Raw genomic sequence first — 17,970 nt, forward strand, 5'->3', positions numbered from 1 at the left:
CTGTTGACTGTCAGGTGTGGGACCCAGTGCCTCCCGTAGACCTCAAAGGCCAAGGACTGCTCCCCAGGCCCCGGGGCAGCCCTCCTCTCCCGTCTGCGTCGGCGTGGTTCTGAGGCCTGTGTGTCCGGCCACGGCTACCTGGCTTCCAGCAAGAGGCCTGGGGACTTAGCTCCCCGCGTGTGAGGACATCTCCCAAAGGGTAACTTCCCGGGTCCCCTCCTTCTAGGACCCGCCCATCTGACAGGAAGCCCTGGCACCCACGACGCCTGTGGGCACCATGTCTTCTCTCTCATGCTTCTCGGGGGTCGGAATCTGGAGCTGGGTCCTCCCCCTCCCTCCACTGTCGACCTGCATGTCCACCTGATCCTTCCCTTTACCCTGAAGGGGGAGGAGGCGTCTGTGACCAGCACGGACAGGCAGGGGCCAGAGCGGGAGCTGGCGGCGAGGACGCTCACCCAGCAAATGCCAGAGGTGAACTGCCCGCCAGGCAGGGCCAGCCCTGTTGCCAAACGCTCTCCCCGGAATGGCGCACGCGGTGATCTTGTGACTGCCCTGCCTCCAGGGCCGGTGTCTCATCGCTCCTCTATGAGCTATGAAACAGGAGCCACAAATAGCGCCGACGGGTCCCAGCGTGAACCGGCAGCAGAAGTGCAGTCCCAGGCCTGGACTCTGCGGGACCGACCGCCAGTAAACACAGACTCTTGTTTTGTTTTGTTTTTGTTTTAATCCTCACCCGACGATATGTTTTTATTGATTTTAGAGAGAGGAAAAGCGAGCGAGAAAAACATCAGTCAGTGCCTCCCAGACGTGCCCCAGCGGGGGATCGAACCCACAACCTAGGTGGGCGCCCTCATAGGGAATCAAACCCATCAAGGGATGAAGCTCAGCCAACTGAGCCGCCGACCAGGGCAATTCAGAGCCATGGCTCTTAACCTCACAGTCACCCCCAAAACCACGTCCCCTCGAAATGAGAAACGGGCCCCGTAGAAAAGATGGGCCAGCCTCACCCACGCCATCCCCCGCGGTCCTTCCCCACGCAGCGAGCGCAGCCCCAGAGGGAGGCTGTGGCGACCACCGTCCCGCGTCGCGGGGTCGAAGAGCCTCCCAGGCCGCTCCCACCCGAGGCGCCAGGCTCTGGAGGGACCGGACCTTCCTGGGTGTCCCGAGCCCCGGAACACACAGCTACCGCATCCCCGCGTGTTATTCGGACGTGGGCTCACCGGGTCCGATCTCTCTCTGACTCTTTGGCACCGACTGGCCGCGGGCTCTGTGGGCTGCCCCTGACTGCGGCCTGGAGCAGGTTCCCCCCTTTAGGTCACACCCTCGGGGCGCTCCCTCCTCACAGCGCCTCCCCACCCGGCCAAGGGCAAACACCCCCCTGACAACACCTGTGACACGCTGGCCGTCCACGGCACTGCCCACGGCTGAAGCACGCACACGCGTGGGGTGCAGGCGGGATTACGAACACACAGCCTGCGCACCTTCTCAGCGGGGGAGGCGGGACAGGCTCTGAGTTGTCCGGTGGCTCAGAGGCTCGCCCCCCCGCCAATCCCCCCCCCCGCCCGGGGCTGGTCTGTAGGCGGCGAGCGGGGCCTCCTGTGCTGTGATGGACAAGCCCACGAGCTGTGGTCTCCTTGCCGGTCAGAGCCTTGGACCAGGGTCGGCATCAGGGTGAGCTGGGTTTTCTGTGCTTGGCCCGGCTCCCCCATCCCCATCCCCATCCCCATGTCCATCCCCATCCCCATGTCCATCCCATCCCCATGTCCATCCCATCCCCGTCCCCATCCCCATCCCCATGTCCATCCCATCCCATCCCCATCCCCATCCCCCATCCCATCCCCATCCCCATCCCCATCCCATCCCCACCCCATCCCCATCCCCATCCCATCCCCATCCCCATCCCCATCCCCATCCCCAACCCCATCCCCATCCCACCCCATCCCATCCCCATCCCCATCCCATCCCCATCCCATCCCCATCCCCATCCCCATCCCCATCCCCATCCCCCATCCCCATCCCCATCCCCATCCCATCCCCATCCCCATCCCCATCCCCCCATCCCCATCCCCCCATCCCATCCCCATCCCCATCCCATCCCCATCCCATCCCCATCCCATCCCCATCCCCGTCCCCATCCCCATCCCCATCCCCATCCCCATCCCCATCCCCATCCCCATCCCATCCCATCCCATCCCTATCCCATCCCCATCCCATCCCCATCCCATCCCCATCCCATCCCCATCCCCATCCCCATCCCATCCCCATCCCCATCCCCCATCCCATCCCATCCCCATCCCATCCCATCCCCATCCCCATCCCATCCCCATCCCCATCCCCATCCCCACCCCATCCCCATCCCCATCCCCAACCCATCCCCGTCCCCATCCCCGTCCCCATCCCCAACCCATCCCCGTCCCCATCCCCATCCCCATGTCCATCCCCATCCCATCCCCATCCCCATCCCCATCCCATCCCCATCCCCATCCCCATCCCATCCCCATCCCCATCCCCATCCCCATCCCATCCCCATCCCCATCCCATCCCCATCCCCATCCCCATCCCCATCCCATCCCCATCCCATCCCCATCCCCATCCCCATCCCCCCATCCCCATCCCATCCCCATCCCATCCCCATCCCCATCCCCATCCCATCCCCATCCCCATCCCCATCCCATCCCCATCCCATCCCCATCCCCATCCCCATCCCCCCATCCCCATCCCATCCCCATCCCATCCCCATCCCCATCCCATCCCATCCCATCCCCATCCCATCCCATCCCCATCCCCATCCCATCCCCATCCCCATCCCCATCCCCATCCCCATCCCCATCCCCATCCCCAACCCATCCCCGTCCCCATCCCCGTCCCCATCCCCATCCCCGTCCCCATCCCCAACCCATCCCCGTCCCCATCCCCGTCCCCATCCCCATCCCCATCCCCGTCCCCATCCCCATCCCCATCCCATCCCCAACCCATCCCCGTCCCCATCCCCATCCCCATCCCATCCCCATCCCATCCCCATCCCCATCCCATCCCCATCCCCATCCCCATCCCCATCCCCGTCCCCATCCCATCCCCATCCCCATCCCCATCCCCATCCCCAACCCATCCCCATCCCATCCCCAACCCATCCCCGTCCCCATCCCCATCCCCATCCCATCCCCATCCCATCCCCATCCCCATCCCATCCCCATCCCCATCCCCATCCCCATCCCCATCCCCGTCCCCATCCCATCCCCATCCCCATCCCCATCCCCATCCCCGTCCCCATCCCCGTCCCCATCCCCGTCCCCATCCCCGTCCCCATCCCCATCCCCATCCCCATCCCATCCCCAACCCATCCCCGTCCCCATCCCCATCCCCATCCCATCCCCATCCCATCCCCATCCCCATCCCATCCCCATCCCCATCCCCATCCCCGTCCCCATCCCATCCCCATCCCCATCCCCATCCCCAACCCATCCCCGTCCCCGTCCCCGTCCCCATCCCCATCCCCATCCCCATCCCCATCCCCATCCCCATCCCATCCCCATCCCCATCCCCATCCCCATCCCATCCCCATCCCCATCCCCATCCACATCCCCATCCCCATCCCATCCCATCCCCATCCCCATCCCCATCCCATCCCCATCCCATCCCCATCCCATCCCCATCCCATCCCCATCCCCATCCCATCCCCATCCCATCCCCGTCCCCATCCCCATCCCCATCCCCATCCCCATCCCCATCCCCATCCCCATCCCCATCCCCGTCCCCGTCCCCATCCCATCCCCATCCCCATCCCCATCCCCATCCCCATCCCATCCCCATCCCCATCCCCATCCCCATCCCATCCCCATCCCCATCCCATCCCCATCCCCATCCCATCCCCATCCCATCCCCATCCCCATCCCCATCCCCACCCCCATCCCCATCCCCATCCCCATCCCCACCCCCATCCCCATCCCCATCCCCATCCCCATCCCCATCCTCACCCCCATCCCCATCCCCATCCCCATCCCCATCCCCATCCCCATCCCCATCCCCATCCCCATCCTCACCCCCATCCCCATCCCCATCCCCATCCCCATCCCCATCCCATCCCCATCCCATCCCCATCCCCATCCCCATCCCCATCCCCATCCCCATCCCCATCCCCATCCCCATCCCCATCCCCATCCTCACCCCCATCCCCATCCCCATCCTCACCCCCATCCCATTGGGATCCACCACCCAGTGCTGCCCCTCCCCCCTCTCGGCGGCAGTGCACTGTCATTGCACCCAGCTTCGAGCCCGAGAAGTCACACCCCTGGGCCAGCGGCGTTTGGGGACCTGCCTTTGCCCTTCACTCTGAAAACGCTCATTCTTTTTTGTTGTTTTTTAATTGATTTCAGAGAGGCGGGGAGAGGGAGGGAGAGAAACATCAAGGATGAGAGAGAATCACGGATCGGCTGCCTCCTGCATGCCCGCCTACTGGGGATCCAGCCCACAACTCAGGCTTGTGCCCTGACAGGGAATCAGACTGTGACCTCCTGGCTCCTATGTCGATGCTCAACCACTGAGCCACACTGGCCGGAGCGCGTTTCTCTTTCTTATGAGCTGGGGATGGGGGCCTCTTTCCTGCCAGGGCCCTTGGACATGTACAGCTTCATGTGTGGGCCTTACATGTATAGCTTCACGCGTGGGCCTTACACGTATAGCTTCATGCGTGGGTCTTACATGTATAGCTTCATGCGTGGGCCTTACAAAATGGCCAACTTACAGCCAGCCAGCTCTATGTGGCCCAACACTCAACCAGCTCAGCCCGGCGGTGCCCCCTGGTTCACTCTACACAGATGTCACACGTTAGACTGAGGGGCGGCACCTGGAGAGGGAATTCCAGGCTGGCCCTGGCCAGGGGCTCAGTGGCAGGGCGTCAGCCTGAGCACCGGTGGGTCACGGGTTTGATTCCCAGTCGAGGGCACGTACCTGGGTGACAGGTTTGTTCTGGCCCCGTGCGAGCACATGGGCGAGGCAACCCTTCGGTGTGTCTCTCTCACATTGATGCTTCTCTCTCTCTCTCTCCTCCCCACTCCACTCTCTCTTAAAAATCACTGGGGGAAAATAGCCTCGGGTGAGATTAACAAAGAAAATAAAAACGGCTTCCCGTGTGCATTTCTGTTTGGTGGAGCATGCGTCAAACTGGACACACACACGCGCGCACACGCACACGCACACGCGCGCGCACATGCTCCACCGTGTGTCACGGGACTGGCTGCGGGATTCTCCCAGCGGTTAGCACCGGCCCTCCTTCACTGCGACCCGTGGCTCTGTCATCACCCGCACCCCAGCCGGCTCAGGGACCCCCAGGTTTGTGAGATCCCAGGGCAGCGCCCCTTGGCAGCCACAGCGTCTGAATCGGCCGGCCAGGGACGTGCTTGTGCGAGTCTGAGAGCCAACACCAGCAGGAGGTTAAAAATAACTGTTTCCCACACACTCCGGGCGTGTCGGGCCCAGGGGCCCTCTCAGATCACCTCCCATCGAACCCAAGGACTTGGAGCGCAGACCCTGGGAGGCCCGGGAAGCGGCTCCGCCTTATTCTACAGTGACCAGACCTGACCAGACCGGGTCGATCCATGGGCCGGGGCCTCCCTGATGGGGAGAAGGCTCAGTCCCGTGTTCAGAAGACGACCTGAAGGGGGAGGGGGGAGGCTGGGCAGCTCGGTGTGCTTTTCATGTCCCTTCATAACGAAAAAGAAAGAGAAAGAAATGCACGGATCCCTCTAATCTCAGCAGCCGAGCCCGAGCCGAGCCGCACGCACGTCGCTGGAGGAAAAGGCCATCCCTCCGCGCCTGACTTACCGGGTGCCCGGCAGGAGGGGCCGGGAGGCTGTCCCGGTGCCGCGCTCCAGGCTGCCCTCGCCCGTCGTCTGCCCGGGATCACATGGAAGTTGCTATAAATGTGCACGGGCTTATGGCTGGGACGCCGGCCTGGGAGGCAGCGGCCGCCAGCAACCTGACCCCGGCCTGGCGGCGGCTTTCCAGAAGGCTCTGCCGGAGGGAGGAGGGCAGGGGCCGCGGGCGCAGGCTCCCAGCGGCCCGTGGCTGCTCCTCTCGCTCCAGGTTTGCTGGCGATCCAAATCCAGTTTCGACCGCCATCGGCTGCAACTGCATTGACTTGGGGCAGTTCTGCATGTTGGGGAGGACAGGCCACTTTTCAAAACAAAGCAGCCTGATGAGGAGGAAGGAGGAGGAGGGGGAGGGGGAGGAGGAGGAGGGGGAGATGAAGGGCTACAAACTCAGAAGGGCTTCAAGGGAACAGAGACCGATCCTTGTCAGTGTCTACTGACCTCATAACACCAAGCTGTCCCTTCCGAATGTCAGTGAGCCCCGAGGGGGGGGGGGGGAGCAGGACGGGAGGCCAGCGCTGGACGGCAGAGCGGCCTGAAACCAGGGAAGCTCCCTGCAGGGCCCACAGGGTGATCCTTCCCCGTGTCTGCGCCTCGGCCCTGGCTCCCGCTCCCCGGGGGCTCCTGGGCAGCGACCCTGCTGTGGGCCCGCCAGGCAGGCTGCTCAGTGGGGAGTGCGGGCCACGTGGCTCAGGGACTCCCTGCAGCTCGCTCCCCAATGTGGGGTGTGCAGGAGGCAACCAGTCAATGATTCTGTCGTTATGGATGTTTCCATCTCACTCTCCCTTCATCTCTGAAACCAACAAAAACATACATTTTTAAAAAGGGATGGGCACGTGGGTAGGTATAGTCACAGTCATAGTGACCAGGTTTCTCACTGTTGAGGAGAGAATCCTAAAGGTGGAGCGAGGGGAAGCGAGAAAAAGCCCAGAGGTGCTGGATGCAAGTGGGGGTATTGGTGGGAACTCAGTCGCACCTGCCATCTGTCTACCCAGCGAAGCAGGGGACAGAGAAACCTTCCTGAGACCAGGTGAGTAGGGTGGAGTGGGGTCTCGGTGCCAGGCGCAGTGAATAGCAGGCATGATGCAGAAACTGAAATTTGTGCAGGCCTCTGTGGTCATGTTGCTCCTGTGAGGAAATGTGTTCTCGGCACCAAAGAGAACTTTGGGAAAACAACATTTGCAGTAAAAGCCAAAATGCACGGAATGGAATTTACACATTTGTCTTTGAAACTATACTGCATGTAATCCCACCCGTGCCACGTATTTTTGAATGTTTTAGCTTGAGAGTCAGTCACAAACGTACACTGCATGGTGCGGACACGCAGGTAGAAGGGGCGCTGCGTGCCCAGGACGTGCCAGGCCGTGGCCGGGTGCTGGGGCGCCAGGGACCCCGGAAGCCTGGTGGGGTGGGCGCGGGGACCTGCGCCCGTGCGTGGGTCTCAGCCCACAGAGGCTAAGCGGAGGGCTCGCGGCCCCTGTGGTTCCCTGAGTTGCCTCAAGGGGCGCTCTGACCGTGCGCGCCGCTCCGGCCGCTGCAGTGCCGGCCTCCGGCCATGGGCGGCGCTGTGCGCCGGCGACCCCGGCCGACCCGCGGGGAGCGCGCTCGCGGCTCAGGGTTTCAGTTTCTGGCGCGAACTTCCGCCCGAGGTGGCGGCGCGGCAATGTCGGGGGACAGCAGCGGGCGGCGGCCGGAGGGCCGGGGCCGGGCCCGCGAGCCGCACCGGGGGCGCCCCCGCTCCCGCTCCCGGTCCCGTTCCCCGCTGGGGTCCCGCCGTGGCGCCGCGCCCGCGCGCAGGGAGGCCCCGGAGCGCCCGAGCCTGGATGACGGGGAGCCGTCGGACTCGGGGGACGAGCTGCTGGACCCCGCGAGCCTGGAGGCGGAGACGGACCACGGCCTGTGCCGCCAGATCCGCCACCAGTACCGGGCGCTCATCAACTCGGTGCAGCGTAAGGCGGGGCGGGGCACGGGGGTCGGGGCGGGGGCGCGGGGTGCAGGCGGGGCGGCTGCTCGGCGGCGCCTCGGGCGGCTCCCCAAGGGGCCCCCGCATCCCTCGTGTCCCTCGGGCCGCACGACCTTGCGGGGGCGGCTCCCCAAGGGGCTCCCCAAGGGGCCCCCGCATCCCTCGGGTCCTTCGGGCCGCACGACCTTGCGGGGGCGGGTCCCCGGCGGGACTGCACCGCGGAGGCCGAGCCCGCCGGCCGGGCGGAGGGGGCGGGGGGTCAGCCCGGGAGAACTGTCACCTGCGCGGGTCCCTTGCGCGGCGTGTGGCCCGCGGGCTCCGGGGCTCGCCGAGTTCGAGGACCGCCCCGTCCGCCTGCCCCGAGGCTGCGAGCGTCAGGCTGCGGGCGGGGTGGAGGGAGCCGCTCCCCTGAGTCCCCGTCGCCTGGGGCGCAGCCCTCTCCAAGGCGCCTTTTTGGTTCAAACGAGGCCGGCGCGGAGGCGTGGGGCGGGGCGGGCGCGTCTGGCCCGCTGCGGGGGGTGGCCGGCCCACTGCCCAGTGTGTGTGTTTTTGAAACAGAAAACCGGGAGGACATCCTGAACGCCAGCGACAGGCTGACCGAGGTCCTGGAGGAGGCCAACACCCTGTTCAATGGAGGTGGTTTCTTCTTTATTTCCTTCTAGCGCCTTTCCTGCCCCGGCCCCTCGCTTTCTCTGCGGCCGCTCTTCGCTGTCAGGTGCTTGGGGGCTGGCTTAGTTCTTTTCATATCAGAGCCCATGTGTTGACACCAAACCGTTCCTGGAACCAGCCTCTAGAAGCGGGGGTCGGCCGGGTCCCCATCCCAGGGAGCGTCCAGTTCTGCTGTGAACTTGGCCCTGGGGGGCATCTCCCGGGCTTCCTTTCCGCTCGGCCTTTGTGTGTTCCCAGCGCCTCTTTCCACACCCAGTCCGGGGCCCAGAACCCACCCTCAGCCCCACTGCCTCAGTGGCTGCTCCCCTCCTCGCCCCAAGCTTCCTCCTCAGTCTCCCTCCCATTCCCCTTGTCTCCTTTTATTTAAATTGCTCACTGTAGCTTATATTTTTTTAAAAATGTATTCTTTATTGATTTCAGAGAGGAAGGGAGAGAGAGAAAAACATCAATGATGAGAATCATGGATCAGCTGCCTCTTGCACACCCCCTACTGGGGATGGAGCCGAAACTCAGGCATGTGTCCTGACCTGGAATCCACACGGCCGGTGTGCAGTAGCTTATCTTTAATCCCATGTCCTCTGTCCGATCTTTTTGGATTGTCCGTCCTGAGAGGTCACTGCTCGCCACCTGCAGGGTGGCACCTGAGATGCCTGGCCCTCACCCTGTTTCAGCCCAGGCTCCTTGACCACTACGGATTGCCAGTCAGTGCGCAGTGGGCCCAGTCAGCGCGCAGTGGGCGTGCAGTCTGACCTGCCCCTGCCCACGTGGTGACAGTGGCGGGGCTGGCTTGTTGGAGTCGAGGGAAAGCCCTCTGTGAAGCAGGCTTTGTTAGACCGCGGAGACGAAAGGTGGTGGTTCGGTTCCCGGGAGTAGAAGGGGAGGCGGCTGGCTATTAGGGAGACTGGTCGGCTTTGCTTCCAGAGTGTGGCGAGCTGGGCGCTGAGCCAGTGTTTCCAGCGAGATGGGTGGGTGGTCGGCTGGGAAGTGCCGCCTGCTGGTTGGAAACACAGGGGCCGCAGGCGGACGGTGTAACCCATGTCTCTCCTGAACAGTGTCCCGAGCCAGGGAAGCCGTGCTGGATGCCCACTTTCTTGTTCTGGCTTCAGATCTGGGCAAAGAGAAGGCCAAGCAGCTGCGTTCCGATCTGAACTCGTTTGATATGTTAAGATACGTGGAGACTCTCGTAAGTTCAAAGCGACAGAACATTTAAAAAAAGTTTTGTCATCCAATTGTCTGCTCTGCTTCTGTCCATGTGCAAGTAGCTGTCACTTCAGAGTTCTTGCAAGAGACCTCACCAAGTGAGAGTGACAAGAGAGCTGGGCTGGGCCCTGGGCCGGAGCTCAGAGCAGCTGGGAATCGCAGCTTCTGAGGCTCCGGGCTGTCCGGGCACAAATGGCCACGCTGTTTCCTCAGTCCCCGCTCAGCTCATTAAGTTTCCAGTTTATTCTTGGTGACAGGGACCTTTGCCCAGGACTGCGGGGGCAGGCTCGCCAGCGACCAGTCAGGGCTGGTGGGCGGGTGTTAGTCAGTCTGAGAATATGATATTTCAGAACCATATGGATACGATTGGGATTTGTTTGTTTTTGGTGGGGTTCTTTTTTTTTTTTCCCTGTTGTTTTATTTATTTTGCTTTGCCTCTTAATGAGTTTGAGGGGTTGTTGTTACCTGAAATGGTGGAACTTCTCCGTGACGGATCTGCCCCAGCAAGCACAGCGAGACCTTCTGTCTCCTGTTCTTTTTTTATCCTGCTCTGTGCTCACCTCTGCCTAGCGTCTCTGCGGGTCAGTGACCTTCCGTCTGGACGTGTGTTAAATGTTATTACGTGATTTAGTACCATGAGATCTGACCAGATAAATTCACTGTTTGTGAAGGTATGAGGTGCTTGTTGTTCTTAAAACCTTAGAATTTTTTAAAAATTTAAAATACTTAAATTTCAAATCTTACATTTTTCTCTGTTTTTAAAAAACCTTTTTATTTTGAAGTTAGTGCGTCTTTTAAAAGGCACACTCAAGTACCGCTCAGTAAAGTGACCTGATGTTGGGTCATCTTTTTAAAAATTACTTTTATTTATCAGGATAAAGCTCTGTACTTCAAATAACCTATCAAAGTAAATCCCAGAAGTCTGAAAGCATCCCATAAAAACCCTGAATTAACAGCTGTCTAGCATCCACGTGGGGAAGACCTTCCCAAGTGGGACACCAAGTATAGAGCCGATCAACGGTAAAGAAAAGGCGGCGGATTTGACCAGACAGGAGTTGGGACATCCCTTACAAGTGGGTGGTGGTCAGAGGCGAGGGAGGGGGGAGGGGGGAGGGAGGGAGGAGATGGAGGGGCTGACCTCTGACCTGCTTCGAGCAGCCTCTTTCCTCCGAGTTGGTTGCCTTCTGTAGGGTTAAGCTCTCGAGGACTTTTTGACGATTGTTTCTGTGTGTTGTTAGCATTTTAGTTTGATAACCTCTGGACACTGATAATCGTGTAATGTAACAACCATGTGCTCTCCTAGCAAAGATGGCGTGTAGCCTTTTCTAGAGCTCGTAGGAGAGAAGACACACTCCTGCCAGCTCTCCCAGGAAGGCGGCTTGCCGCTGGGCCACGCTCCCCCGTGCCCACCGGCCCCTGGGTGCTGAGGAGGGTTTCAGGGGCCTGGCCTCTGGGTGCTGAGGAGGGTTTCAGGGGCCTGGCCTCTGGGTGCTGAGGAGGGTTTCAGGGGCCCGGCCTCTGGGTGCTGAGACCACGCTGAGCAGGGTCAGGGATCAGACAAAAATGAGAATCCCAACACAGCTCAGCTTCCTTGTTGCATTGGAGCGTTTGGTGGGGCGTGACTGCATATCTATGCCGGCACAGCGTGCTAGGATTTTACAGATGAGCTGCGTGTGACCCTAGCCCACAGCCTGTGTGGGCCAGAGCCGGGTTCCCGTCTGGCTCCGGGGCCATTTGGGGCTGGGTCAGTCTTTGCTGTGGGGCCTGGACCAGGGAGGATGTTGGCAGCATCCCTGGCCTCCACCCACTGGATGCTGGGAGAACCCCACATCCAGCTGTGACACACAAAGGTGTCCCCAGGGAGGGTCGAGAACCCTGGGTCAACGCCGCTCACCTCTCCCCACAGCCCTCATGCACGGAGGAACGTCTCCTGCCACAGCAGGTGCTTTTGAAAATGGGAATTTGTCAGTAAATGATCTTTGTCCTAAGAAGTGCAGCCGGCGCGTCTGCACACGGACACGTGCCTGCGGCCTGTGAACGCTGAGAGAAGAGGGCGTGTGAATGGTCGCTGTGGCTTAACGGGCTTTTCCCTTCGTTCTGCAGCTGACACACATGGGCGTGAACCCGCTGGAAGCCGAAGAGCTGGTCCGTGACGATGACAGCCCGGACTTTGAGTTCATAGTCTACGACTCCTGGAGAATATCAGGCAAAACGGCAGAAAACACCTTTAATAAAACCCATACATTCCACTTCCTGTAAGGCCCTTTTAAAAACCCGAAGGCCAGCCATTGACAGACCTTACGTGTGTTTGAATGTAGGGACAGAAGTTACTTGGTGCTGCAGAGGTGACGACCGGGAGCCATGGTTAGAGACTAAACTGGCTGGAAAGCCCGTAAAGTCTTGGTGTGGGTTGGACTGCGGCAGGAAAGGCTGAGGGCAGGACCTCCTGACGGTGAGGGAGCCTCGAGCCCATGCGTCGGGCCCGCTTTGTCTCATCTGTATGGTCCTCTGAGGGACACGATGCCTCTCACGGCACCGTGAGACGAACACGTGCGACGTGCGTGTGTCACACGTTCCCTCTCGGGTGGTTACTATCCTATGTTGGAAGGCTGTTGGAGTCACTGCCATGTGACCGGCCCAGTTCAGTTTTGGATACAGCTCTGATTTCGAAGTTTTTCTCTCTCCTCAAATGCACTCATTTCTGTCTTAACTTCCTGCTCAGCCCACCCTCGGAGGGCTCTTTGTGAGACGAATGCAAAGCGGGGATCTTGTGCCGGGAGGCACCTTCCCCAGGGCCCCTTGTTTCTTCCTCATGAGGCGGGGCCTGGGTGTCTGTGTCCTGAGTCCCCTCAGAACCTTGAGACTGTGGTGTCTCAGTGGCAGGCTGAGGGGCCCTGTGGGTCTGCGTGGGGACAGGCACCTGCCCAGACCCCTTTCTCTGTGAGGGTGCGAAGGTCGGCCTCTTCACTGTGGGACGGAGTCCAGGGCTTTGTTCTGCTGCTGAGGGCTGGGCTCTGTCAGTCCTAGGGGTACGGCTGGCCGCGGGCAGTGTCGCCCTTTAGTCACCAGCCAGCCGCTCCCGCCGCGGCGCACTGCACAGCCCTGTGCCCGCGACGGCTCTTCCCTGGCCTCGTGTCCTCCCACCTCCCAGCTGCGAGGCTTGTTCTCCCTCAGGCCCCAACTGGGAGCCTCCAGGCGCTCCTGCAGCGGAGCTGAGTGTAGGGCCACGTGTCCCCGCACGGTGGTGCTCCGTCTCCACGTGGGACCTACAGTGCACGAGACACACCTGCCTACACTGTCCTTTGGTTGCCCAAGGGTAGGGGCCACAGCGTCTGGATTCTTGGGGGCTCGGCCTCTGCCTGATGCGTCTATTGCTGTAGCTCCGTCTGCATTGGGCCTTTTGGGAGGTAGTGGACAGGAAGCCCAGGGTCTCTGCTCGCGCAGTTAGCCTAAGACAGGTGTGCTGTGGTCCGCGCGTGGGCCTCCCCCGCACACCTGTCCGAAGGCTTGTACCCACGGGAGCCATTCCCCTTCCCCATGTGCTCACCCTTCCCCGTCTCTGCCAGACAGCAGCCCGTGCAGGACCAGAGGCAGGGTCAGCGACTACTGCTCAGGGCAAACCGTGCAGGGCGAGGAGGGAGCCCAGGCGAAGCGGAGCGCGGGGAGCACGGGGAAACGGGGCAGGAATGTGTCACAGGCCCGACCAGGCCTGGTCTGGTGGCGCTCCTGCCTCGCTGATGCCGGTCTGGTCTGAGCGCCCCGGGGGACCGCTCTCAGTAGTGAGTGAGTTTATTTAGAAATGAACCAGAAAAGACCTGAGCACCTTTTCCATTAGGTTGGGCTCCATCCAAGGAGAGTGCCCTGTGCCAAAGCCGCGCGCCGAGCGCCCCAGGAGGATCTGTGCGTCGGAGAAGGAGCGGGAAATGCCTGTCCAGGTTTGTCCTAAACCTTGCATTTTAAAAGCACCTGACGTGGAAATAGCCATTGGTACAATGGACATGCAGTTTGGCCATCTTTTCTAGCCCTTAGGGTCTGGAATCACTTAGCTAACCGTGTTATTTGAGCCTCTAAACCTTTTATTGGATTGGCCATTTGTCTTAGTCTTAACGCAGCCAGTACTTCAGGTCAGTTCTCAGCCAGGGTTTCTCAGCCTCCTACTGCCAACACGTGGGGGTGGAGAGTTCCTGTGGGAGGGGCTGTCTGACGCATTTGGGATGTTTAGCAGCATCACTGGCCTCTTCCCACGGGATGCCAGTAGCATCTTTCCTCCCCACCCAGGGGTGGCAGCCACATATTGGCACATGTCCCCAGAGGCCAAACCCCTCCCGGTTGTGACCGCTATTCTAAAGTCCCCTTTTGTGATGTGCTATTTTATACTCAACCTGAAGGTGGTTGGTTTGGTCATGTTGCTCCTCGGTAACGAATGTGGAATGTTCCTGAAAAGCTCTGTGAGCTTTAAGACGGCGATAAACACTCTTAGCCTGGGAGAGACGCTTAGAGGAGTCGCGTGGGGAAGGGCGAGAGGCTCGCCGCGGTCAGCCGGCTTGATGACGACTTTATGTTTTCAGCTAAAAAGAATGGAAGAATCTCATCAGGAAGCCACGGAAAAGGAAGTCGAAAGGATCTTAGGGTTGCTGCAGACATACTTCCGAGAAGATCGTAAGTATGCCGCCGAGTTCCTCTCAGTGCAAGGGATCCCCTTATTCTTGTCCGTGGCTCCCACGGTACGGCTGTGTCGTAGACAGCTTGGCCAGCCCCTCTGCAGCAGGCCAGTGAGTCCTTTACAGCCTTCACCCCTGTAATGGCGAGAGTGAAGAAGCGGGGCCTGACTTTGTCCACAGCTGCTAATATTTTTGTAGGACAGCTTTTGGGGGCGGGTGGGCCCAGGGGCCATGCCTGGTTTTAACAGATTTGCCAAACTGCCCCCAGAAGGGTCGTATGTGTTCGCACCCCACAGCAGGCACGGAGGTTGGGCTTAGTGGTGCGCAGCAGCCACACCCCGTGCTGAAGAATCTCTCCTCCTCTGTCTGTAGCCGACACTCCTATGTCCTTCTTTGACTTTGTGGTCGACCCACATTCTTTCCCTCGAACGGTGGAAAACATCTTTCACGTCTCCTTCATCGTAAGGGTAAGACATACTTCTCCAATTGCTTTTATGAGCTTTTAAAAAATAAATAATAAAAACGGTGGAGGGAGCTGGCAGAGGGGTTTGTACTTAGCAGTGTGAATGTAGACCCACTGTCGAAAATAGGAACTGACCTGGAGGCAGAAACAACGGCTAAAACAAGTCCAAAATTTAGGTGCTTGCTTTTCTGTTTAGAATTTTAGTGAAAGGATCGGCAGAATGTGAACATGGAACTATGGGTTAGAGAGCACTGTGGTGTCCACGTTACACGCCCTGCATCCGATAGCTGTCGTGTGATATAAGAATCTCCTTCTTGTTGTCTAGGAGCCTCAGGGAGGGCCAGGTGGCCTATCACGTACTCTCCTAAAAACTGATGATGTAATGTGCGAGGTGGGCCGAAGGAGGCTTATGGTTGTGAGCGCCCTGGATTACTATTTGTTGTGTTTTCCACATGAACACTGGCATTCTGCTTTTGCCCACCCTGTGTCTACAGAGAGTGACGAAGTGGGTGTGGCAACACTCAGTCGGTGCAGTGGAGTGAGGGGCATGGAGGAGGTCGTACAGCAGTCTGGTAGCTCTGAGCGAGAAATTGTTTTAAAGGAGGTGAAGTGCTGTGGAGATTGCTTAGACTGTCTGTGCCTTATCGGATTGCTTTCCAGCACATGTAAGATGAATGTGATCTTAACCTGAGACAAAAAAATCTTGCGTTAACTAAAGTTTTCCCAGAAATGATATTAGGCATATTTTGTCAATGGTAAATGATAGAATTATGCACAATAAAATGTGAGTATGCAAAAAATACATATATCGGTTAAAGAGGCAGACAGTTCAGTTCACGAGATCCTGGGGTGGAGGCGTGTCGGGTAGGAAAGCTGAGAGGCCTGGGAGGCGTGGAAAGAAGAAAGTTCTGGTCTTGTCCATGTACTCGCCTCACTGTTGTTACAGTTTCCTTGTCTGAGATATAGAACTTTCTGAGTAATTTTTTTATCCAGTGGTTATGGGCTCTAAATTGTAGTCTTCTAAAATCATTTTTTTGTGTTTTAGGATGGTTTTGCAAGAATAAAACTTGACCAAGACCGACTGCCAATAATAGGTAAATGATCCTATGTTCAGAAAAATTAGTTTTAGAGAAAATTTATTTGGTACTAGAGTTTATGCATTTTACTAAGTAAGGGAGCTTTCACGTTAGGAAACAAACTCTTGTAATGCTGTATCTGGCTCAACTGGAAATACTGAAAACGTGGCCGTGGTTTAAAAGAATGGGTTCTTCTACATCACTGATTTGGTTCCACATCTGCTGTCAAGAGGAACAAAAAATCGTATAATTTCCCTCAAATCTTAATTTAGAAAGTTGGTAATTGCAGTTATTTTTGTAGTTTTCTTCCTATTTTCTCCTGATGCCAGCTCCTTCTCTCCCTGAGAGGGTCTTTCATTCTTAGTTGAGTGATTGCTCCTGTGAAGGTAGAGAGTGAAGCCCGCCAGGGCGCAGCTCCATGGTTGCTACGCCGAGATGCAGGGTTTCCCAGTGGTAGAATGTGTTACTCGACTGCATTTTTTTAATGGAAACAAATGGATGACTTGCTACTATAATAACATTACGACTCAGTGATGCATAAGTCCCAATCAGTAGGTAGTATTAGAATCATCTTCTTGATACAGGTTTCGTTCCTGTTATTCATCCGTTCCTGTGTAGCTTACCTCTTCTGATTGAATAACCTTTGAAAACTTTTGTCTTTCAAACAGAGCCTGTTACTATTAATGAGGAAAGTGAGGGCATTGACCAAAACACCCAAATCAGGAATCAAGGGATTATAGCTTTGAGTTACCGCGACTGGGAGGTAAAGCTCCGCCCATTGCCCACAGGTGGTCCGGCCTCGCCTAGACCTTGTTCGTAAGCCCGGTGCCCACCTGTTCTTTGCTCTGCAGGAGATTGTGAGGACCTTTGAGATCTCGGAGCCCGTGATTGTCTCCGGCCCGAGCCGGCAGAGCCTGAGTGCTGACGGCAGCTGAAGGTAAGGCTCCTGGGGGCAGCCGGGGCTTTTAGCAAACGCTCCTGGCGTCCGGCCATCCCGTCGGGCCCATTCTGGGGAAGTGTGGGTCTTGCTGCCCATTGCCTCCCTGTGCTGGTGACAGAGGCCGGGCAGGCCCTGTGGAGGGTCCCCTTCGGACCAGTGGCCTTGCTGATCCTCGGCGGGCCGTCGGTAGAGGCAGAGCCGTTAGTTCCTGGCTTGGCTTTTCTAACCCTACACGACACAGCGGTACATCAGTGACTATGGAAGCCTCCATGGGTTTGCTTCAGTGTCCCGTTAGCTTTGCTTACTTTGTGGGTACGAAGCAGAAGAGGAGGATCACCTCAAAATGAAGTTAGGAAATGGCCATTTCTCAAATGAGCGATGCGGTGAGGGAATCCTGCCTTTCTGTGAAGGAGAGCATTGCGGCAAGCAAGGCTCAGGGGTGATCTGGCTTCTGCAAGCAGCTGTGGGGCCTCGGAGACCTGGACTCCGCCGGCTCCGCCCCTTTACGATGGCGGGCAAGTCGCCTGCTCACACAGTTGCCTTACTGACAGATCTATAAACCTATTCCATAAAGTGGGAGGTTTCTTTTTCTAGCTCAAGTATTCTGTGATTTTAAGAGTTAAAATGTAAACTCTTCAATGTGCCTCAGTTAACTGAGCTGCTTTTGTTCTGGGATCCTGAGGGAGAGGGGAGTATGGACACAAGGTAGGTGTGTGATGGGTGAACCGGGCCTATGCACTGAGGAGGGCTAGCTCTCAGGTTGCATTCATGTATGTTAAGTCACCTTTTGATTTATAAACTGTTAACCAGCTATTTCCCCCTCCCCCCTTTTAGGACTCAAATGGATAGTGAAATCCAGAAAGGAAAGCAGCATGCATTGTATATATTGTATGATTGAACATTTTTAAAGGCAGGTTGTTTTTAGTAAACTGTAGCTTTTGATAGTTTATGGATTTGTCATGGTTGTCTTTGATTAAAGGAAATTCACTGCCATATTCACAAATAGTCGTAGTTCCTCTTTGTTCTGCTATCAGGAGAGTGTCTTCCTTCTCCAGGCCTGTCCCACGGCAAGTTCTAGATCGGCAGGCAGTGGCCTACACATCATTATGGTCCTTGTTACACCCTGAGCTG

General features: G+C 58.3%; 1 protein-coding gene across 2 annotated transcripts; it reads left to right on the forward strand.

Moving 5' to 3' along the window:
• The first annotated feature begins 7,469 nt into the window (after positions 1-7,469).
• Positions 7,470-17,834, forward strand: NSMCE4A (NSE4 homolog A, SMC5-SMC6 complex component). 2 transcript variants are annotated; one of them, XM_079793624.1, is made up of 11 exons: positions 7,470-7,816; positions 8,389-8,469; positions 9,552-9,682; positions 11,803-11,954; positions 13,535-13,634; positions 14,268-14,358; positions 14,733-14,827; positions 15,869-15,917; positions 16,568-16,662; positions 16,751-16,836; positions 17,674-17,834. In XM_079793624.1, the coding sequence occupies exons 1-10, from the start codon at positions 7,531-7,533 to the stop codon at positions 16,832-16,834; spliced, it is 1,164 nt and encodes a 387-aa protein (XP_079649750.1). In that variant the 5' UTR covers positions 7,470-7,530; the 3' UTR covers positions 16,835-16,836; positions 17,674-17,834. The 2 variants fall into 2 exon arrangements, with proteins under 2 accessions (XP_079649750.1, XP_079649751.1); XM_079793625.1 differs by having other exon boundaries at positions 7,475-7,816; positions 8,389-8,466.
• Positions 17,835-17,970: the final 136 nt, after the last annotated feature.

Source organism: Cnephaeus nilssonii, assembly GCF_951640355.1.
Source record: "Cnephaeus nilssonii genome assembly, chromosome: 16".
Classification (NCBI taxonomy): domain Eukaryota; kingdom Metazoa; phylum Chordata; class Mammalia; order Chiroptera; family Vespertilionidae; genus Cnephaeus; species Cnephaeus nilssonii.